The sequence below is a fragment of the Rattus norvegicus genome, chromosome 1, assembly GCF_021556685.1.
Source record: "Rattus norvegicus strain SHRSP/BbbUtx chromosome 1, alternate assembly SHRSP_T2T, whole genome shotgun sequence".
Lineage (NCBI taxonomy): Eukaryota > Metazoa > Chordata > Mammalia > Rodentia > Muridae > Rattus > Rattus norvegicus.
Genome location: NC_141534.1, coordinates 191,483,636 through 191,507,402, shown reverse-complemented (window position 1 = coordinate 191,507,402; position 23,767 = coordinate 191,483,636). Strand labels below are relative to the sequence as shown.

The 23,767-nt window shown below is 46.2% G+C and overlaps 1 protein-coding gene across 1 annotated transcript in view; it reads right to left on the bottom strand.

Moving 5' to 3' along the window:
- Hs3st4 (heparan sulfate-glucosamine 3-sulfotransferase 4) overlaps nt 1-22,449 on the bottom strand; it is a 405,585-nt gene extending 383,136 nt beyond the window's left edge. Inside the window, 1 exon segment of the mRNA NM_001401778.1 lies at nt 21,722-22,449. Coding sequence (NP_001388707.1) covers nt 21,722-22,434 — 713 coding nt within the window. The 5' untranslated portion in view covers nt 22,435-22,449.
- Between the last annotated feature and the right edge of the window lie 1,318 nt (nt 22,450-23,767).

Sequence of the window (23,767 nt, the reverse complement as noted above, 5' to 3'; positions counted from 1 at the left end):
TAAATAAGAGCTTCTAAGAGCAAGACGCACACTCAAACCACATATTTTCTTTCATCTCATGGTAATCGTACAAGGAGTCAGCATTCTTATTATTAAAAGCTTTTATCAAGGGCCAGCAGGTGCTGGGGCACAAAAGAAGCCCATTTTTCCTAAATCTATATCATTTCTTGGTGATAACATGAAGATCTCTTTCAGGAACTCAGAAGTAAGCATGTACTCTGACAACTTTTAACACATATCAAAAAATAAAATAAAATGCATACTCCTTCCATTTTTTCCCTAACAAGTGGGCTCCAGGGACCACAGAAACCTCTGTAGCTTTCTTTGTAAGGATCTTTAAGAGATGGAGACCATAGAGATACCATCAAGAAAGGTGTGGTCAAAGAAACCATGATAGAAGCCTTTGGTTTAGAGTTTATCCAACAGTGAACTAGCTCTCCCATGGAGAGTCATAGAAACAGTCCACGGTCTTATGACAGGAGAACAGTACATACGAAGCAGGCAAACAAAGCCAAGGAGCACTGAAAGTTAAACAGACCAGAAGGAGACCTGTAGGCATTGCTGCTGATGGCTTCAACTCAAGTATTTCCCATCACTGCAACTCTGGGAGAGTCACTCAACATTGTGAAACTGCAGTTTCCAAGCTCCTGTGAAGTGGGAATAACAGGATGAGAGAGATGTCCTGGGCGTGTACCAGTGGCTGCCATCAGCAGCAGTGTTTAAGACCTGTAGCTTCTCACCAGTGTTATCTGGTTCTGTCACTGACATCTCCCTATAATAACCACTCAACAGAAAGAAAACACAGTCACAGTAAGCCATGACTCTATTCCAGGAAATGAGGCTCGCCGTGCTAGAAGCAGAATGTAAGCCACAGAGATGTCTTTATCATTGTGCTAATTAGCTAATTACATGAATTATGTAAAGCAATGGATTCCTTTACATTATTCCATGCGTATATATGACCTACCATGGTTATATTCTTTCCCTACTACTCTTTCTTACCCTATCCGTTTTCCCACATCCCTAATAATAACACCCTAACACCTAACATGTACTTTCATATCCTCTTTTTCATATATTTTACATCTGAGGAAGAATGTGCAATCATTGTGTAAGTCAATGATCTCTTATTCCATACCTTTCCCTGCAAAATGATCCAGTATCATTCTTCCTTATAGCTAATACTCACTGTTTATATATACCATGTTTTCTTATCCACTCCCCTGTTGATGGACAGCTAGGCTGATTCTGTAAGTTGGATACTGTGAATAGTGCTGCAGTCAACATGGATGTGCAACTGTCTATTACTGACTTTTATTTGAGCATGTGCACGAGTGTGTGTGCGCGTGCGCGCACACACACACACACACACAGAGGGGGAGCAGGGAGGGAGGGAAGAAGGGAGGGAGTGGTAGTATAAATGGATCATGTGATAGTTCTACTTCTGGAGTTTGGAAGGACCTTTATACCAGTTTCCCCAGTGGCTATACTACATTGTCATCCCTTCCAACAGTATAAAGGGCCTTTTCCGGCTGCCCCAGTACACTCTTTGTTTTGTGTTTGTGGTGACGGTCTCTCTGCTTCCTAGAGACAGCCTTCTGACTAGGGTGAACATCTCAGTGAAGTCTTCTATTTTCATCTGCCTTGCGGCTAACGGTGTTGACTAGTTTCCATGTATTTATTGGCCATTCATACTATTCTTTGGAAAGCACTGTTCATTTGCCCATTTGTTGATCAGAATATTTGTCCTCTAAGGGGAGGGATTAACCTTTTGCATTATTCATACATTTTAGATAGTAATATAAATCTATATCTAAAGAACTCTAGCCACATATGAACATGGAGGGGCTATGCCAACTTATCCTGGTAGCTCAGGAGGACTGGGGATAGCAGAGACTCCAGAGTAACCAAGGCTGGAAGCTCCGGCTCTTCATCTGGCTTCTGCTTCTGTGTCACTTGAAATCCAAACACCCCAAACCTCAGAATGTGGCTGCACATGGAAACAGTCTTTAAAGGCACAATTGGATTAATATAAGAGCGAATGGGGGGAGGGAGATTCTAACCTGGTATGACTGGTGTGCTTCTAAGAAGAGAGGATTAGATACAGGAATTCCTACTCAAACACAAAAATGAGGGTTAATCCCATATAGGAACATGCCTGGAAAAGAATATGCTAGCTAGAGAGAGGATTAGTGAGAAACTAGGAAAAGGGGAAAGAACTCTCAGCTTCCCAACAGCCACAGCTCCCCATGCAGCCTGTCCAGGAGGAGGAGATAAAGACAGTCTAGCACTGTCCAAGGTACCTGACACTGAGACATTTTACTGTCAGTTAACCAATAAACATTCTAATGTGCCAAAAGGGACATACACAGGAAGAGGAGACCAGGACACAGGCATGCTCAGAAAAGCAACCACACAAAGGCACAGGAAGATTGTGGGGTATAGAAAGTAACCCCATGGACACCTTGATCCTGGATGTTCAGCTTCCAGAATTGTAAGAAATAAATTTCTCTGTTCAAGTCACCCTGCTCCTGTGGTATTCCTTTAGGGCAGCTCCCAGCAAGCTAGCATGCTCTCTGGGTGAGACTTTTCTTGTATTGAAGTATTTTCCATTTCCTAGATGCAAATCTACCCCTAATTTACTTGCCTTTCCCCTGTGGCTGCCAGACTCTCTGAGTCCATCCTTGCTAGAGAGGTCCCACACCCTTCTGATTACCTAACAGTTTCTGCTGTTGTCTTTGGTGCTGTCTTATGCCACTTCATTTGGTTCATTCTTTGCTACAACTTATGTCTATAATCTACATACGCCCCGGCTCAACTTTGATGGAGATTTCCAAATAAAAATCTACATTGTCTATATTTCTCCCACTTTACTGGGTATTGATTAATATCCCTGCCATTTATAAATCATAGAAAGTGTCAAAATTATATCATAGGAGCACATTTGAGACAGAGAAAGACACTTGTACTCTTAGGTGAAAATGGGGAGTTATTTTTTTTAATTCACCATTTTGAAAGAGACTGTGCACACATACTTCACAAGGACTAAATCTGTGGAAGAATGTCCACTATCATTCTGGCAGCAGCTGCTGTATTCAGTACTATCAGTTGTCTTCACTAAACACATAATACATATGACCTAAACAGCAAGCATTTAGAACTTACTTCATACTGTACATCTCCCAGGACCAGGCAGAAATGAAAACACGATCTCAGAAACAGAGATACAGAGCCCATGGGCAGATTCTGGACTGACTGACTCAGGGTTCAATAGAGTTACTTGTGTCTATATTTCCTGGTCCTGGGATGAGAACCCATGCCACTCACAGAAGCTTTACCATACCTAGAGTTCTAACTCTCAGCTACACCCTACCCTACTGAGTAAGTTGTTTAACTTTTAAATCTGATTTCGTTGTCCACAGAGCTTCAGAACAATGGGGAGATTTATCACTAAACTCAGCCAACACACCATTCATGCAAACACATTTTTGGGGTCTGAAGAGAAGACTTGATGGGTGAAGTGCCTGCTGCTCAAGCATGAGGCTCTTAGGTCATATCCCCAGCATCCAGGGAAACATCTGGACATGGCAACACAGCTGTAACCCCAGTGCTGGTAGGGTGGAGACGGGCACATCCCCTGGGCTCCCTGGCCAGCCTGACTAGTCAGAATGGTGAATCTACTGAGCATGTCTCAAACATTCAGGAGAACAACAGAGGTGATACCCAACAGTAACCTCAAGCCCCCACAACATGCCCCCCTCAGAGGTATACACACACACACACACACACACACACACACACACGCACGCACGCACGCACGCACATGCACACACACACACTCAATTACATACACACTTTTCCTACCCACATATCACTTTTCCAGAGACAACTGTCAGAGTCTCAAAGGCTAAACATTTCCATGAACTAAGAATAGAACAGAAATGCCATTGTATCAGAGAGTAAACTCCTGGATGATGCTGTCACCAGGCCCTCCCTCCAGAGCCACCACAAGACCTGCAGAGGCAGCAGGGCCAAGGCATAACCACAGAGATGACACCAAGAGTTGTTTCCACCGTGCACATTGCCTTGGAAGACACAGCCTGGGGAATTCTCATCCCTCAGCTGCCCCACACAGAGAAGGGGCAGCTGAGTCTCCACATCTCTGAAATTAGCAGTACACAGCCAGGTTCAGAAAATAATATCTCTCCCTCTCCCTCCCCCCTCCCTCTCCCTCTGTTTCTCTCTATCTCTGTCTCTCCCTGTCTCTGTGTGTGTATGTGTGCTTGAATATGTGTGTGTTTCTGTGTGCATATGTGCATATGTGTGTGTGTGTGTGTGTGTGTGTGTGCCTCCCTCTGTCTCTCTGTTTCTCTCTCTCTTTCTCTCTTGGTCTGTGTGAATGTGTGCGTGCATATGTGTATCTGTGTCTGTGCCTTTCTGTCTCTCTATCTCTGTATCTCTCTGTCTCTGTCTGTGCCTGCCCCTCTCTCTCTCTCTCTCTCTCTCTCTCTCTCTCTCTCTCTCTCTCTCTCTCTCTCTCTCTCTCGTCTTGCAAAATGCTGAGACCTTTAAACCAACCACAGTAGGAAGACATTCTCCATTCTTCCACAGTAGAGAATCTATGCTCTGACTTCTCCAGGAGCCTAGACATGAACACTGGAGTCTATTCACAAAGAGAGATATGGTGACTTTGGCTGTGGAAAGTGAGTCTGAGGAAATGCTGCCCCTGTCAAGCCCAGACTGTGAACAGAACTTCCTCAGCATTGCTTCTTCCCAGGGAGTAGCTGCTTGCTGTGACAAAGATTTGCAAACACTGACAGGCTCCTGTTCCTACCCAAGCTGCACCAGTATTAACCAGGGTATATTTGGTAACCATTCCTTCCTCTCTATGCTCACTTTCCCCTTAAGATGCAAAATCTGTCATCATCAGAGGTTGCTGGAAAGATTAGCCAATGTTAAGGGACTCAGTGAAATGTTTGTCATGTAAGCATGAAGAACTGAGCTAGAATATCCAGAATCCACATTAATCCAGACATGGTGGCTCACATCTGTAATCCCAGTACATCTTCAGGACAAAGGGACACGGAGATAGAAGAATCTTTGGAAGGTCCCTGGCCTCCTAGCCTAGTGTATGAGATAACAAAAAAAGAAACCTTAACTCAAGACTGAAGGCAATAACCAACATCTGAGGTGGTCCTGACCTGAAAACGAAACAATGGCATGTACACACATGCACACACACACACACACACACACACACACTCACACACACACAGACAGACACACATACACACAGACACACACACAGACACACACACATACACACACAGATACATATGCATACATACATTTTAGACACATACATATATATACATCTTATACACACATACCCACACATATCTTAAACATGCACACAAATACACACACATACAACACACACATATATCTTACACACACACACACACACACACACACACACACACACACACACGTCCCTGTAGGTTTGGTTTTGTTTCAGTCTCCTGTAAAATTATGGAAGCTAACTCTTGTTACTAAGAATGTACAGCTGCTGTAAAGGAAAAAAAATCACTCAAGTGGAGTTCTTATCTGTCTTTAAATTTTACCTTTCTTTGAAATAAAAGAACCTTTTACAATTCTTCAGAATCTGAAAACAAGTCATAGGAAATTGGGAGCAGAACCTTTTCTGAAAGCAAGGGCTAAGAGAAATAGTTTTGCTACTCCTAATTTGTCCATCTTGAAGGAAATGGGGGAAGAGCCTCACACATATCCCCATCGTGGTCATGGCGCTCAACCTATGGAAAGGGTCGGAATTAGACAGCAAGGACAAGAAGCAGATGAGGCCTGGAGCTGCCAAAAGTCGAAAGACAGGCTGGAGCATGCTCCAGCAGGAGGCTGCTTGCCTAGGACACATGAAACCAGTAGTTCATCCCCAGTGCCATGAAAGGAGGGATGGAAAGATGGGGAGAAGGGTGAAGAGCAGGAAAAGGTTAGAAAGAAGGATGCAGAGGAGGTGCGGGGAGAAGAGGAAGGGAGGAAAGAGAGAGGGATGCGAGTAAGGAGACAGGAAGTTAATGAGGGGGAACAGGAGGAGGAAGAGAAAAGGAGAGAGAGAGAGAGAGAGAGAGAGAGAGAGAGAGAGAGAGAGAGAGAGAGAGAGAGAGAGAGAGATATTAAATCGTCACAGCATCATACAGGAAATTGGCCTGTACCTACTATGCCTGATAAATGACCCAGGGCTTAAAAGACCCAAGGTCTTCAAGTGTCCTAATGTCTCTTCAGAGAGGTCCTTAGAGACACTGTAAGCACACTCCGGCACCAAAGAAGGAAGCATTGTTGCCAGATAAAGACAGCCAGACACGCACAAGATATGTCTGTTTAAACAAAACACCAAGACACTGGATCTGACCTGGTTGATTCTGTTTGTCTCAAAACAGGGGTTCATCTTCATTAAAAAGTCTCACAAAATCATAGAAAACTAAATCCCACTTAATTCTTTATTGTGGGCCTTACCTTAAGTGAAAAGATAAAACAGCAGAGATCCGAGGCTGTTCTGAAATTCTGGGCTATCTGGTTGTTATATTAAGGCTGATCAAACGCCAAGACGTTTGTTTCTCCCTCTCTACTGGAAGAGATCCTGGGCAGGAAGATTTAATGTGGTGAATGATTTACTTGCTATTTGAAGAATTCTCTTGCAAGATATATAGTCCCTTTAATTTTCCCCAGGCAGTTCTAGAAGTTGCTACAGAAGTGACAGAAAGGGAAGATATTCTAAATAAACATCCAGTGACTTCTAGAGGTGGGTTCTTTCAACTTTCCCTCAGGACTTAAAACCTTAAATTCCAAGACTGGACCAGCCTCTCCTTTCTCTATTTCTCACACTCTTCTTCCCATCCTGCCTTCCTTCCTAGCAGAGCAATAGAAGGGGAGTTTTTGAGATTCTGTTGGAATTCACCTCAGGATAAAGGCAGAGTGGAGAATCCGACCCAGGCCTCTGCCTGTACACAAGCCAGCAGAACCCACGGTGCTTCTGATTTACTCGGTTGTGTTGCAGTGGAAGACTGCATTTCCACAGAAGTCTGGAAGCAGACATCTGTCGTGTTGGCATCCACATACATTTTTCCCCTCTGAGAACTACATCCTGGTTTTGCTCTAGGAAAAATCCCCGCATCCCAGTACTGTGTGCCTGGAAAACTACTGACCTCCACCCTCTGCTCCTCAGAGTCAGGGGGCTTAGAGGACAGACTGAGGTCTCTAATGCCTGAAATTTAGGAAAAGGAATCAGGTGAATGCTCTCTTTATAGCCATATCACAGAAAGTTTTATGAATGTAGCCAACCGCCTCGGCAGCAGAATCTAAAAATTAAAATCTGGTGGCATCATTAAGCCAAGATTAAGCCACACCTTGAAAAATAAAGATCTCTGGGAAGACCTGGGGGTGGTAAGAGGCTGAATGTGCTCAAAATATATCGAATATATGCACAAATGAGATTCTCAAAGAATAAAAGTATTATATTAACTGTTTAAAGATCCCCATTCCCCTAACCCAGGACATCTCAGATATGTGAGCTATTTATTAAATTCCTTTGGGTTTATGCTTAGTTCAGATTTTTACCTGGAATGATGAATGCTATAAAGTAAATGAATCCTGGCCCCTCGTGTTCTGAGTCTAAAGTGAATTCACACTCACTAGAAATGGTTTTTCTTTAAAGGCACACTACCAGACAGTGATTGGAGGATTTCAAACAGACCTTGACTAAAGGAAATCTCTATTTTATAAATGAGATATGGAGAGAGAAAGTCCACTCCCAAAGAAAGCAAGAAGTCTTCCAGGAGTGAATAGCAACCAGCTCACAGAGAGCAAGCTCACTGTTGTCCTCAATAAGGAACTCAGTGGCTCTGGGTGAGATCGTGGGGCTCACTGGCTAAAATGGCTGCGTACTTTTCGGAGATTCTAAGTGGATAGCACCCATTCCATATCTGGTACAGATACTATAATGTTTTCTACTATCAATCACCTTAACTTATATTTAGGCTAGCACAAGGTGCTAATTGCTGTCCACTGAGGATCAGGAGAATTCTAATACCAGAGGGTGTGTTAAAAACACTCAACTGTGAGTTTATTCTAAACAGGATTCTATGTATGTCTCAATACCTGTCAATTGTTTCCCCAACATGAGCCTTTTACAATGCTTCTCGATTTACGACTTAGGGGCAACAGATGTAGGGGTAAAAGCAACCAGGAGGTTGGATACAGTGCATCTTACAGCCACCCCCTGATGGCAGTGTATTTAATTAGCAGAGATACCTTGAGAGGGACATAAATAAATGGGTTTTAACTATACCCCAGCAATGATAAAGTCATTTTGTGATTCTATATTAGAATCAAAGATTCCCAGGGCAAGGGAATTAAAATTGGGAAAATCAACACAACAAAAACTTGGAGTGGGAAGGAGTCAGCTACGGAGTACAGTGATTCAGTTAACAGCAATGTGACCCCTCCGTCCAATGGGCGAGGCTCCCAGCATTAGCAAGGCTAGCTAAGCCCAAGCCCATGTGACCAGGCTACATGGAGGATAAGATAGTTTAGCAAAGACACAAGTGAAGGAAAGAGGTCAGACACACAGTTAACTGATGAAAAGAACTCCAGGTAGAGGGTAACAAGGGTAAAGGCCCTGGGGTAGGCAGTGTTCAGACTCTCAGGCTAGTGCAGAGTAAACAGGAGCAAAGAGAAGAGATGAACGGACGTGGCTGGAGAGAAAAGGAAGCATCAGTCTTGTTGGGCTTTTCAGGTCCCAGCCAGGCTTGGAACTTCCTCTACGTGGACTTGTTTGGAAGTTAAAGGGAAAAAGGAAGGGGTACTATAGGCTTTATTCTCTAAAACGGTCACTTATCATGGTTGTTGCATAAGAATCAGATGACAGAAATGCAAGTAGACAAGGCATAAGGGTTGTACCAAGGCAAAAGTTGCCAGACATACATACATACATACATACATACATACATACATACACATAATGTATATACATATATACTTACATGTACATACATATGTACATATGTAGGTCCACAGATACATAGATACATGGCTGACAGAGATATGAGAACATATACAAACATGTTTATATGTCTCTTATTTAAATACATACAACATATTTGACTATGTACACTTAAATACACATTTATACTAATGTGCTTACCAAACACATGCATTTCATCATATCATGTTTACAAATATTTAAGAAACTTGGGTTTCTTCTTCTGAAAATCACTTTGTGAAAGTTTATACGACCACTGAGTTTTCATTTACCAATGAAACCTCGTTGGCACAGAGAAGGCACAAATGTGAGAGGGAAAGCCAAGGCTCAGTCGGTAGGTAGACACACCTCTTAGGCAACATATCTGCAAGATCGGTGCTGATGATGGAAGTTCAGAAGGCATGGGATCCTTGATATAAAAAGATACTGATTAGATAAATGTTATGTGTTCTCTAAAATGTCCTGTGATTTCCTCTGGATACTGATAAACACAGACACACAGACACACACAGATATATGTACGCATGCATGTGCACACTTAATTTATTTCACCTTCCAACTGGAGACATTTTTTGGCAAGAAGGGAATTAAAAGAGACATGGTAGGCTGCAGTGTAGCACACTGATGTCATGCACAAGGTCTTTGATTTAACCCCTGACATAGAGAGATGGTAAGAGAGATAGTGAGAGCAAGAACAAGGGAGCAAGAGATAGGGAGGACAGGGAGAGAGGGAGCTAGACTGTGACCTTAAGTCTGTGCAAGCTCCTGTAGCAGACAGCTGGCTATCCCTGTACTCATTTGTCCCTCCTTAGGCACTGAGTTCTCTAAATGCCTTCCCAGGCTCTTCTGTAGTGAGGCGAAGCCTTGGAACTGAATTCTTGACACAAGAAGGAGACTTGAAGTTATGGGTGTGATCTTTGCGTAAAAAGAAATTGGTCCCCTTTTTTCTGAGGTTGAAGTGTGGATGGATCGAAGTCCCAGGAAAGAAAGGAAAACCCTAGTGTTCTCAACTAGATGTAATTTGGAACTGCATGGTGACATGTGACAAAATTTGAAGCCATTTTGTTCTCTACCCTGACTGAAGGGGAGGTGCTACTGGCATACAGTGAGAGAGACCAGAAATGCTGGTAAGTACACAAGACCGGTCTTCCCCACAGAGTCTTTGGGCCCATCCCAAAACATCACCAGTGCCAAGGCTGAAACACTTCATTGTAAGACAGTGGTTCCCAACCTCCCTAATGCTGTGCCCTTTTAACACAGTTTCTCATGCTGTGGTGACCCCCAACCATAATAATATCTTCATTGCTACTTGACGGTAATTCTGCTACTGTTGTGAATGTTCTGTATTTTCTGACAGACTTTAGGGGTCACGGGTTGAGAACCACTGTTCTAGAGCACTAGTTCTCAAACCCTGTCAGCAGCAGCACATCTTCTGAGATGCAAACTTCTGCATCAGGAAGGTAGAGCTGGACTAGAGATTCTGCATTTCCAACTGCCTTGGGGATGGTGGAGCAACAAGAAGAAAGGAATGTGGATCCAAAAGATCTGGTGGTGCACATACACCTGGAGCCTCCGTCTACACTGGCTGGTGTGTGAGTAGGTTGGTATTCAGACTTGTGCACCTGTCCCCTTGAGCTTCATTTCAGACTTGGGCTTCTGGGTGGCTGGTGCTTGTGCAGCTACGTACTCTGATGATCAACGCTCACTACCTAAAAGAGACAGAAACCCCTAGCTTCTATCAGCCCCTTGTACTTTTACATTCTGGAAATACTGTGCATTCATACACTGATCCACTCCATCTGTTTGAGAAGAGAACCAGAAGGCCCTGAAGATGACTTTTTCCCAGAAAGGAAGAAAAAAGCAAAGAGAGAAAAGCAAAGTGTACTCATCTCCTATGGCTACTATAACAAGTATTCGAAAGGTTAGAGGCTCAACACCATGTAAATACATTATCTTACTGTTCACATGACCAACATCTAAGATGAATCTCAACGGAAGTGTCCCCGTGCTGCCTTCCTTCAGAAGATGCTAAAGCTCTACTTCCTCGTGTTTTCTCTGATTCTGAATAAACTCCTTAGCTCATAGCCCTTCCCTCTGTCTTCGAAGCCAGACATACTTGACTGGATCCCTCACACACTCTGTGTCTCTGATTCTCTCACCACCTCCCCTTCCATTTATGAGGTTTCTTGTAATTAATTGGGTTCATCCAAAAATATGGGACAATCTGTCATTCTGTTAGCTAGTTAGCACATAATCTTATTTCCATGAGAAATCTAATTGTCCTTGGCCATGAAATCTGATGTATCTTGTGAATTAGGATAAAGATATTCCAAGGAACTATTACTCTGCCTACCACAAAGGATTAAAAAGCAGGATAGATGGGCAACTAGAAGGTTCTATATATAAATATACCGGCTTGGGAATCACAGCCAAGGTGTGCACAGGGAGGGGGAAGATGATGAGCCAATTGAGAACCAAATAAGAGAATCTTCTGGTCAGTTCTAGAGGTGATTAACTGCAGGGTAGTCTGACAAAGCAAGCATGCCCCATTACTCTTTATGTTGTTTCAGGATAAAAAAAATTCCAGTGGTCATAAGTCAGGGGAAAGAGTTATGCAGATTAAGGCTGCCCAAGAGTTCTCTGGAACCTTCTGCAGTCTGCGCTCAGAACATTTGATATCCATGCTATATAATAGTTTCTGTAAATTAAACTTCTTAATCTAACTTTATGATAAGAGGAATTGTCCTGTATTTCAGGCATTCCCTGGAGTGCAACATCCCAGAAAACCAATTACCTGGAGGAATTCAGAAAACGTGCGTGGATTAACAACAACTAACACGTGTAGATGGGCGAGGTAGCTTCCTGCTTAGAACTCTTGTTCCCTCCTGCAAAACTCCCATGGGTTCAGAGGAGGATACTAGTCCCACTTTAAAGATGTGAAATACAAGATTCAAAAGTTAAGTACTAATCTGCATGTAAGGGAGACGTATTTAGAACTCTGGTTCAAAACTGAAACTTCTAATTTCAAGTCCACCTCTTTAAAAGTTCTTTTTTCCTTTTTTATCTATTTCTCTTTTTAATGTGCATGCATGTGTTTGTGTGTGTGTGTGTGTGTGTGTGTGTGTGTTTGTATACAATGTGTATATACATGTGTGTGAAGAGTCATATATGTAGGCATGTGCAAGTATATGTCAAGGTACATGTGTGGTGTTTGGTCCTAGTCATTCATCCTTGTTTGAGAATATGTTTCTTTTGTCACTGTGGATACCACACTAGCTGGTCCGGGAGCTTCCAGGGATTCACCTGCCTCTCCCTCCATTTCTTCAAGGGAGCCCTGGGTTTATAGACAAGTCACACTGTATGACTAGCTTTCCCTTGGCTTCTGGAGATTCAAACTCAGGTTTTCAAACTTGTGTGGGAAGCACCCACCTTTAAGCACTGAGACATCTCCCTAGCCCCAAATTCACATTCTTTATCAAAATGCCAACTGACGCTAAAATCCAAAGTGCCCATGGATAAGATAGCACCAGGATTAAACTCAAATATTTCCTCAGCTCCAGCAACACTCAAGATTCTCACCTTCAACAGAAGCTTTAATATGGAATCACAAGAAAGAAGATCCACCTATACAATAAATATCACAAATCAAACACAAGACTCCTTTGTAACTGATTATTAAATGGAAAGTAATGTGGAAACATTTATCCCTGAACCTAGGACCGTTAGGCCCAGCCTGGGTGCGAGGATGGTGAGTGTGTTCCAGTGACAATGATACTTTGATGATGCATTTAGAGATGCTCAATCTCAACAACTCCTGGGATAAAATGGTCTATGAGAAAGAACCAAGGCTCTTCTCCTAGAGCATCACTAAAGCCACAGAGGCCAGGAAACAAGAGTCATTTGTCATAGCAGACAGACAGCTGGCTCCTGACAGCCTGCTCTATGTCCTTGGGAACCCTGTTTACCCACCCAGTTTCACCCTCTATCTGTAAAAGAATAGGAATACATATACCTGTGAGGAGAGATGGATGGGACCCTAACAGGCATCCTAAGTTATCTCCCTTACACCCCAAGTTGTCTTGTGGAATTAACATGGGAAAGCATTTACGACAATCAATAACCCAAGTTTCCAAGGAACAGACATGCTCCTTGTTCTCTGAGGTCTGCAGTGTTACACACAAAAGACTCTTCTTTGTCTAATGGGTTCATTGATTCTTTATTGTCAGGTAACAAATCATCACCTTGTGACTGTCTACTGTGCGCACTGGTAAGGAGTGAAATGGACAGGGTCCTTGTTTCTGTGTAGATGACCATCCAATGAGCAGGTAAGTGACCAGGGTAACTTTGAAGAATAGTATACCTTATGAGAAGAGTAAAGTAGCTGGGCGGGGAAGAACAGGAAGACCTTTATGTACATAGGAATGGTCTATTAAAAGGCTCTAAGCTTGAGCCAACACCTGAAGACTTGATAAGGAGACACCAGCAACCTAGAGACTGGGGACAGAGTCTTCCAGGAAAAGGGAATGAGACTGAGAAGTTCCTACAGAGGAGCTAGTGTGACCAGATTCCAGAAAAGAATCTCTCTCTCTCTCTCTCTCTCTCTCTCTCTCTCTCTCTCTCTCTCTCTCTCTCTCTCTCTCTCCACTATCCACAATATATACCACAAGAATTGGCACATCTGTTAAACCTAACAATAAATTACACTGTCAGGATTGAACCTCCCTTCCATTCTTAGAGTGAATCCTGTTCAGTCAGGACTTGTGTTCCTTTATCATAAAATCATTTCCATGTTCATATCTCCAATTGGGGGCCATGTTTAAGCCCAGTAAATGGTACAAAGTGGATATTACATGTTGAATGAATGAATGAATGAATGAGAAGTGCAACTAAACCCAACCTCAAACTAACCCTTTCAACCTCTTACCAATTAAAATGCTAGATGGCCGACCGATAATGTGCCACCCCAGAAGGTTTTCCTGTTTCATGAGCATCGGGTGTAACATCAACTCCATAGACCCTTCTTGCTCTTCAAGCAAATTATTTCCTGTCATTTTGGTAAGACTACCTCTGCTGCCACACCCCTACCACCTTCTCAAGTCAAAGAAGCATCTACATATCCCTGGCCTAATGAGAGCACCCCCAAGCCCTGCTTTAGGAGGGGGCGTGTGTCACAGTCTGGACAATGGTGTCTCTAGGCACTCTCTACAGACACTCTTAAAAGCCATCCTTGAAACATGGTAGTGGGGGAAGGGGTGTTACTTACTGCCTGGAATAAAATGGGATGAGACAGCCCACCTGAGAAGGAAGCAAGACAAACACAGCAGAGGAAAGAATGCAGAAACCTACTGACACTCTTTGAGCTCTAGGTACAGTTTTCTTAAAGCCCATGACCCAACAAGCATCCTAGTCATATATACATCAGACATCATAGTCATCTTCTAGTTTTAAATTAAGTTCAACTTGAAACCACCAACATATATGCAAAGTATTATATATGTGTGTGTATGTATATATGTATATGTGTGTATGTGTGTGTATATATATATATAATACGTTCACATGTATTAATAAACTAATAAACATTACTTCATTCCCCTCTAAACTGCAGGTTCTTCCATTTTTTCTTTAAAGGGGTCTCACTACATAGTCCTGGCTGGCCTAGAACTTACTGTATAGACCAGGCTGGCCTCACACTCACTATGAAGACCAGGCTGGCCTCACAGTCACTATGTGCATCATGCTGGCCTCACAGTCACAGGGATCTGCCAACCTCTGCCTCCTGAATGCTGAGACTAACGGTGTAGGCCAACACAAGTAGCTAGTATACTCTTAAAATAAAGATTATAAATATAATTTTAAGAGTCAGGCAATGCTAAATAGTGAGTGCTTTGGTGGGGGAAAGAAATCAACCTTCTGTTTTTAATTAATGACAAGATCAGCGTAAAGTCTCTAGTGGTGAATTATAATTTCAGACCAAAATTCCCAAGACAGTTGCTGAGTAGCTTGTTAAACCACAGAAACCAATGGGATCCAGAGCTGACTAGGCTGTTGGGGGCTGGTGAGGGCTCCATCCCTTCCAGAGAGAGTGTCCATTACGAAAAACCAAAACTTTTCAAGCTCTGGAGCATCCAAGCCAGCAGTCCTCAACTCACCCAGCATCTTGAGGCCTCTACACAGACTCAATTTTAAAGTAAAATGGGTCTGGTAAGGCGTACAAAGATAAAAAATAAATCATGGTCAGATGGCTGGGGCACCTGAGTGGTTTCGCCAGAGCTCAGGCAGGAGTGTGACAAGGTGTCCTGGGTTCTGTGGGGAAGATGAAGACACACCTACCTGGCAGCTTAGGCTTCAGGATATCCAGGGCAAACGGTTTGCATTTCTGCCAGAGGCTCAAGAGAGTGGCAGCCCAGAGAACTGGGTCATTTTTCCTCGGGTTCCTCTGGGTGGAGAGCATGACCAGATTACCTCAGGAAATTAGACTCCTCTCCCACTCAGTGCCAAGAGGCCGACTTCTGGAACCCTCTGATTGTTCTCTGGATAACTACTTAAGAGCTGCTGGGGACTCACAAGCTCTCTTTCAGATATAATCTTGAAATAAAAGGCAGTATTCAATGAATGACAAATTAGGATGACTTTCTCCTTAGGGTCCTCCATGCTGCAGGGCAGAATAAAAAGGAAGGCACTGAAGGAAACTGAAGAAGCCAGGTAGGGTACCTTATGTCACCAACTCTACACAAGGCATTTGCGACGTCACTGTGGTTCATCGTCTTACCGTGCTTTGGAAGTAAGCGACAGTGAACCCATTCTATAGATGGAGAAGCTGAAGCTTCAAGATAGCTATCGACTTACCCAAGGTCACACAGTGAGCATGTGGTGGATCCTGGCTCAGAAATGAAAGGGCCTGTCTCACATCATATCCCTTCATACTCCTATATCCATCCCTGAAAAGAGCCTGCTCTGCATTCAAGGATCAAATGTTTCAGTCAGAAAATGGGCTTTATTAATATAAGCACGCTGGTACCTGACATAACAAAGCAAAACCTAGACCCCATTTTTGCTACCTCTTAGGTCTCCGCTCTCCCTACAGGAATAGATCTTATAAACCCAAGTCATCTATGTACAGCTCAAGTGTGGTCACTTCGGATCATTAAGAATTTTCCTGCTGGGAATATATGGTTGAACACTTGCCTGCCATGAATAAGGCCCTGAATCCCATCCTCAGCTTTGAAAAACAAAAGAAAAGAAAGCAAAGAGCTAGCGTGGCAGCACACAGCTGTGATCCCTGCACGAAGGAGACTGAGGCAGAGGAACTGGGCCTACCTGCGGGAAGGCTAATTGGAAACAAAACGATATTTTACTTATGAACGTTCCTTCTCTGCCTCAATGTTTGCATCAGACACTGTTGGTGCTTAATGTCACATTCCGGGGAGGTGTTTCCCCATAGCTCTCGCAAAACGCTAGAAAAGGGAGAAATGCTAACCCAAGTAGCACATGCAAGCCACAATTCTGGCCACTGCACAGCACCCCAGTTCCTTTCCTAAATGTGTTTAGCCCAGAGGTCACAAACTGGTTGCAAGTCGGGTGCAGGCAGCCCACAGGTGGGTTCCATTTGTGCTACAGTGTTGGCCTACACAGCATGTTTTAAGGAACTGAAATCTGAAGCCAGCACTAAAAACCAGAAGATTTTTATATCAAAACCTGACTTCCCATTTCTTCTTGCAGAATAAAGATCTGATAACCCCTCGGGTCCTGTGTGCCTGGAAGTGTAGCCAGAACAGGGCTGATGCTACCCCTAGCTCAGGGGAAGTGAGCTCAAGAGCATCCTCTGCCAGCTCGATACTTTCATTTATCTGACCCACATGGGCCCCAATGTCACCTGAGTTTGTTTAAAATACGAAAGAGGCACAGGTTGCAAAGTCCTCCTTGTTGGGCTTTTTCTCCCAACAAGCCTGTTGGAAGAAATGACTATCAGACACACTGAACCTGAATGACGTCATATAACCTATGCACTGGAGCTCAGTTGGTTGCAGTGTCTTGTGTGAAGTCAGTTTCCTCTAGAGTGATGAACGAATGCTGCAGAGCCACAAAATGTGATTCCTCCTCAGGACCTTCGAACTCACTCTTCCCTCTGCTGGGAACTTCTCCAACTGGTTCTGTGTCTCGCCCTTTCACTCCGTTTACATAATTCCCATCACGGGATCACCTCAAAATAACACATCTGTATGTAAAAACACCTATGAGAGTGAACACACGTACACACACACACACACACACACACGTACACAAATGTGCGTGTGTACATTTGCACATCAGTGGTGTCAAAGTAAGTTCTAAGACTCAGTAGCAACAATGGCATTGAGGGCATCTTAGAAACTCAGAAGCCCAGCACCTTGTCCCACCCTTCCCTCCTCACCCCGCCACACACACACACACACACACACACACACAAGACCTGTAGCATCACAATCCAGGTGAGCAAAGATCTCTGGGCATATTTAACATTTAAAAGCTTGACACTGCACAAGAGGCACCTAAGGACCTACAAATCCCTCAAGGATACCTCATTACATTCTCTAATAGCCACTTTTAAAGGTTTAAAAAGAAGTGAAATTGGGGGTTGAGGCTGTAACTCTGTAGGGAAAACACACAGGAGACTGTGGTTTTAATCTCCTAGAAGTGCCAACAACAACAACAAAACAACAACAAAGCACGAAATTAATTTAATAATGTACGTTATTTAGTTCAGTATTAATGCTAGGGTTTCTATATGCCATGAGTAGAAAATTACTGTTGAGCAACTTTTCCTTCTCTATATTTTACGCTTCTAGCGTATTCCAATTCGGTCCCTTCAGCTGTACCAGCCATTTGCATGCGGTTAGTTGAGTCTTCCTTACTTCCTTCATCAAAGCAAAACGTTCACACTGTTTGGCTTGCTTATTTGCTGACTGTCCACCTTCTCACCACACTGACGTTTTCAGGAGGATGGGGCTCCACCCACCTCATGCTTCACCGTACCCTCCATTCCTGAGACAGCACTGGGTGCACACTGGGCAGTCACTAAGAATTTCCTGAAGGTAAGAACTGGAAAGGCAGCTGCCCTTGGCGTTAGTGAGTGGCAATGTGGTGTAGGCAAAGAAACAAAGCCATCTGCAACTGGACAGATGCAGGTTTGAATCTCAGCTCAGACAGCAACCAAACCAAAGGCCTTGAGCCAGCCACTTACCTCCAGGAATAAAGAAAACATGGTCATAAAACAGAAATGCTGCTGTTTAGTTCACAGCATAATCTCAACTCAACGCTGCAGTGAATAACACATCTAGAGAGTGCCAGCCGGCATTATGGCTGGCATTCCACAAATACCAGCATCTCATGTCCTCAGTCCTCCCTCCAGACACCAGCTGAGAGTGCTGCTGCCAACCACTGGGGAATAAGAGCTGAGCATCCTGCAACTCGCAGTAAGTTCCCAGGGTTACTCCGCCCTCCCAATAGAACATAAGACCATAGACCATCCCCTTGGAGCTAAGCAGCTTCTGGAGCAAAATATCATGGTCACTATACAGGCAAGTAACAGAGAGGCAAGTGCTTCTATCCCTCTGTCATTATGATGAGTTCTGTAGTGGCAGCCAGGAGTCTGACCCCAAAGTCCCATCCCTTACAAGGGTTCAAGGCCTCTGCCAGGACCATTTATCAGTCTTAAGGAAATTGCTTATGGTTTTGCCCTTTTGGAGATAGGTCCAGTAAGGCAGAAGAAGAGGGCTTGATCCACTAGGCTTAGTAACCATGGACTGGGTCAGTCCATCACTGAGGTTAAGTATCTCTACAGCCTGAACACACACATCCTAATCCACTAGTCCAGTGCTGCCCTGAAAATCGAATGTACACCTTCTGGTCTTCCAAGTGCTTGTACATCCCATTAGATCGACAGCATGGGTGCAAAGGAAAACCCGGATTTCGGGACAGCTGGAGTGACGCCACGGAAATGAACCTGCTCAAGCTGACCTGCCAACTAGTGGGGAAGCCCAAGCCAGTTGTAGCCGCTCCAGTTTTGCCTCAGCTCTTCTTGCTTGAAGCACAAAATCCAGGACCACTTGCAGAACCAGTGGACAACTGGGAGCACATTTAAAACTATAAATAAGTAAAGGAGTGAATGGGTTAAAGAAAGAAAGAAAACTTAAAACCTTTAGCTAACCTGTGCTTCTTCAGTGAAAGCACCAGGCTGTAGACAGCAGACATGGCACAGGCAAGTTAAGATGCTATCATCCACAGTCTAAGAGTTGCTCTGGGAACCAAGACTAAGGGTTTCTACCCCTGGTCTGAATCAAAGCCACTATTCACATTTCTACATTAGGATGTATCTATCATCCCTCCTTCCTACATGGGAGAGCGACTCAGGGCAAGCATGAAAAGACAAGACTAATGACGTCTCACAAATGTCTTCAAAGCGTGGCTACCAGCAACGAGGCTGGGAAGCTCACTGGGTTCTTGAGGTCCCCAGGAGCTTCCGCTAGTCTTTCCATGAGCCATGTTTCAGTGGCTAATGAAACCTGGGCTGTTAGGTCGTCACACACGTCCATGAGGCTTGCCCTTTAAGAGGGTCTCCGCCTCACCTCCAATTGGCATCACTCAGCCTTGTGTGTTTCTATATGGCAAGAGGATGAGGGCGGGGGGTTGAGGACCGAGAGATATCAAATGGTTCTCTTACCTGGGCCCCAGTGGAATCTGTTCTAGACGTACCAATTGTTTTTAGCAGCCCCACTAAGGGCTAACAAACACCAAGCCACAAGTATTGGCTGGGATCAGGAGGCTGAGAGTATCACTACACCACACACCTTCAGTCGCCATGTTTTGATGTGAGGTAACTCCTAATCCTGGCATCAATGTAAAAGAACCTAAGAAATCAGTCATCTCTTTCTTTTCATTTAGAAAACTCTCTAGAAGCCAGGATAGGGACTTCCTAGTTTAAACATTCCCACCAACTTCATTGGTCATCCAAATAAAGCACTTCTTTCTGTAGCTCCACTGCAGCAAAGCCACCCAAACACACACCCTGCAAGGTTTGAGCTTTATACCCCTCTCAAAGGGCAACTGACACCTCCCACAAGATGCGCAGCTTTAAGATTAGAACTGGGAGGGGGGATGCCCAGTTACCCTCCTATGGCTAAAGCTACCCCACAGAAGAAATCAGGACACTCCTGTAGCTCACCAGTAAACAGCCGAACCCTTCCCAGACATCTTCCCCTGTCTTTATTTTGCTGTTGTTGCATTAATCATGCTAACACCTTTTTAATTATAATCACAAACTGGAAGCCATGGCTTGTGATGTTATAAATAAGGATTTTTTCCAGTTAAATTAGGCACTTGCTGTTTTATGTTTTGATAGGAAGGGACTGTTTGAAGCCTCCTAAAATATCCCAATTAGTTCTTGCTGTTGAAACAGACAAGACACTAACAGACACATTCCGTGTCTCAGTGGGACGTGCTGGAATGTTTATGGCTCAGTGTACTTCTCCGCAGCTCTTGAAGCACAAGGCTTTTTTTTTTTAAAGTGGGAGAAAACAGTCACAACACACATGCTTATTACGCATTCCCAAAGTAATGGCCAAAAACTTTTCCCAGGCTGTAATCTAAACCTGGAAAGCATGTCTCTTCGACAGGAAAACAACTCTGTCACAGGACAATTTTACCTATTGGCTCTGTGGAACTGATAGCATCGCTTCAGCTGACAAGGGCTCTGTTTCTGTTTGACGGTTGCAATTAATTATTGAAATGTGATCGAGATGGGGCCACCCGTCCAGATCTGTTATCCAGAAAGCTATGAAGCAGGAGGAAAGAGGGGGACAAGAGAGAAAAGGGGCTTGCATTCTGAGCATGTGCACGCACCAATGTTGTTTTAATGTCGGGTCTGGCAAGAAAGACAGATAATAGCTATTTGACCTGCACTTAACTTTCTCCTGCTCCCTTCCTTGCAGCACCAACCCCTGACGGTGTCAGAAAGAGGTATGTAGCTCCCCGCAGAAGTAGCTCCGAACGTCTCCAAGGATGCTCAAATTAGAAAGATCGCTGCACAGGGCACAGACACTCTTAGAGCACTAACTGGCATCTAGGCACCTAGGCTCCTGATACTAAATCAACCCAGTGTTCATTCAGCCAAGAGGGACAGAAAGTTACAGAGGTAGGAAATAACCTTCCTTTACTATAAAGCTAAAGCGCCTACACCGTTTTGTTTTTTTTTTTTAACTGTTCATTTTGCTCTGACCTTAAAACACTGAAGTTGGATTCCAGCCACGCAAACGCTTTTGAGGGAGCTTTTGATTGATTCCTGGGGATCTCAAAGCCCGTCGTCAATTTAGCTCTCCTGTTTCATTCCTCCGCTGGTTCTCAACCTAGAAGCCCAGCGCCCTGTTATCATCAGCCTGGGCTGGGAAACACCCCGCAGACAGGAGGAAGAGCTGGGGATTCCCAGATTCGGAGCCTGGTAGTTCTCCAAGGCACCTGCTCCTCCCCTTTCTCCGAAATAAAGTGATCATTTAGCTGGAGTCCTGTCCTCTCCTCCGCACCGAGAGACTATGCACAACCAGGCCAGGACTCCCACTGCCCTCCCCTGGATGCCCAAGCTATGGGTTCTTGGGACCCCCTCACGCGTCCCGCACTCCGCAGCCTTCCTACCTGTACCACTCCAGTCCCTTCTCGTAGTTCCTGTCGAAGAAGTGCGGCTCTACGCCCACTGCCCTTACGTCCGGGTGGACTCGGATAGCCTCCAGCAGCGCGCGCGTCCCTCCTTTCTTGACCCCGATGATCAGCGCCTGGGGCAGCTTCTTCTCCCCATAATCAGGGGTGCTGGCGGGGCCCCGTTCCGCACTCCCGTTGGCCGCCCTCCGGCCTTCCAGCTCCTCGGCGGCGCCCAGCTCCTGCGCCCCGCGCCCCAGCAGCGCGTCCTGCTCCGTGACCGCGTCTCCCGGGGCAGGCGGGCTCCTGGGCCAGGCGTCCCGAGCACCGCCACCGCTCGCCAGTCCCCAGCCGTCGGCCGCGGGGGTCGTGAAGCGCTCGGGGGGCTCGGGCGGTGGCCCGCGGCTAGCGTTGTCCGGCGGCGGCGAGGAGGCGCCCGGGCGCACGCCAGGAGGCGGCAGCGAGGGAGGTGGCAGGCTCGGCGGGGGTTCCGCGGCGGATCCCGGGGGCTCCTGCAGCGCCAGCGGGAACTGCAGCGAACCCGAGCCTCCCAGCAGGCTGTAGCACAGGTAGGTGACGGACAGGGATAGGGTGCACATGAAGAGCAGCTTGCGCGCCGGCGGTCCCTTAGTGGAGGCGCCGGGCACCGGCGGCGGCGCGGCGAGCGGCGGCGGCGGCGGCGGAGGCGGAGGCGGTGCGGGCCACCGGGCCATCGCGGCTCCCGGCTCGCGGCGGCGGCGGCCCCCGGCGCTGCCCGGACATGATTTCAGCCGCCGCCCCCGCCGCCGCCGCCGCCGCCGCCCAGCCGCCCCGGCTGCATGGAGCGATGCCGCTGCGCCCCCGGCCCTGGCTGCCGTCCCGCTGCGCCGGGGACAAGCCCGGCCGCATGGCCCCCTCCCCTCGCGAACCCCCGCCGCCCCCCTCAACCTCAGGCCAGGAGCCCGAGGGGGGCGCCCAGTCGCGGCGGCACCTGCTCTGTGCGCAGCGCCCCGCTCTCTCCGCGCCGCCGCTGCTACCTCTCCCACAGCCCCGAGTTCCTTCCCTGCTGCTAACTTTCTGCCGGGAGAGAGGACGGGCGCTGAGGGGCGGAGGCGAAGGGGCCGAGCGCGCGCCCGCCGCCGCCCGGGGAAGGAGGGGTGCGCCTCGCGCGTGCCTGCGGAGGGGGTGCGCGAGAGCGGAGGCGTGCGCCAAGGCTGGGGCGCCCGGGAGAGCGGAGATCCTGGCCCCCACCAGCGGCCGCCAAGCGCGCGCGGAGGACCCCTCCCCGCCCTGGCGCTGCGCTCCCACGGGAGTCGGAGGTGCCCGCGTTCGCCAGCGTTCGCTCAAGACTCTTGGAGGATATTGTAGCCCAGAGCTGGCCCGGGCCGTCGTGCGCTGGGGAAGCTGCGAGCCTCGCAGTGACAAGTTCCCCCAGGTCTCCTCCGGTGGGACTCTGAGAAAACTCAGCCCATTTCTGACTGTCTCTTCCCTAGCCTCCGTCGGGCCTTGCTTTCTGATGCAGTTCTTTCCCCACCCCAACTTCCACCTCTCCAGCCTTATCTTTAAGGCTCCTGGTGGGTGGAGCTTTGACACAGACCCCAAGGTTTCCCAGACTAGAAGCTTTTGCCCCTGCCTCATCACCTAGTAACTGTACTTTCTGCTGGGAGATGGCGCTGTCCTCTACCGGGTCCCTTTAACTACAGGTGCACCCACCTGTGCCCTGTGGGAGGCACTGCGGGGCTAAGGGAGCTTGGGGTTCCCTGAGCTGACACGGACTGGTGTCCTCAAACACTGAATAAGCAAAGGGATATCTGCATGTAACTTCACTGAGTATTTTAGGTGCCTGTGCTTAGCAGAGAGATTTCCACCCCTCCTCTCACTCGGTGGTGTCAGAAGGCTTTGCGAGATTCTAAAGCCTTTACCTCAGGAAAAGAGAGAGATGGAAGCTAGGATTGGGGAAGAGGCCATCTAAGGAGGCACTCTCAGGAACCCTTCGTTCTTACTGGGACTGGCTCTAGTGTGCTCGATCCTGCTGGGCACAGCTAACTGGGTACCCAGACTATCAGC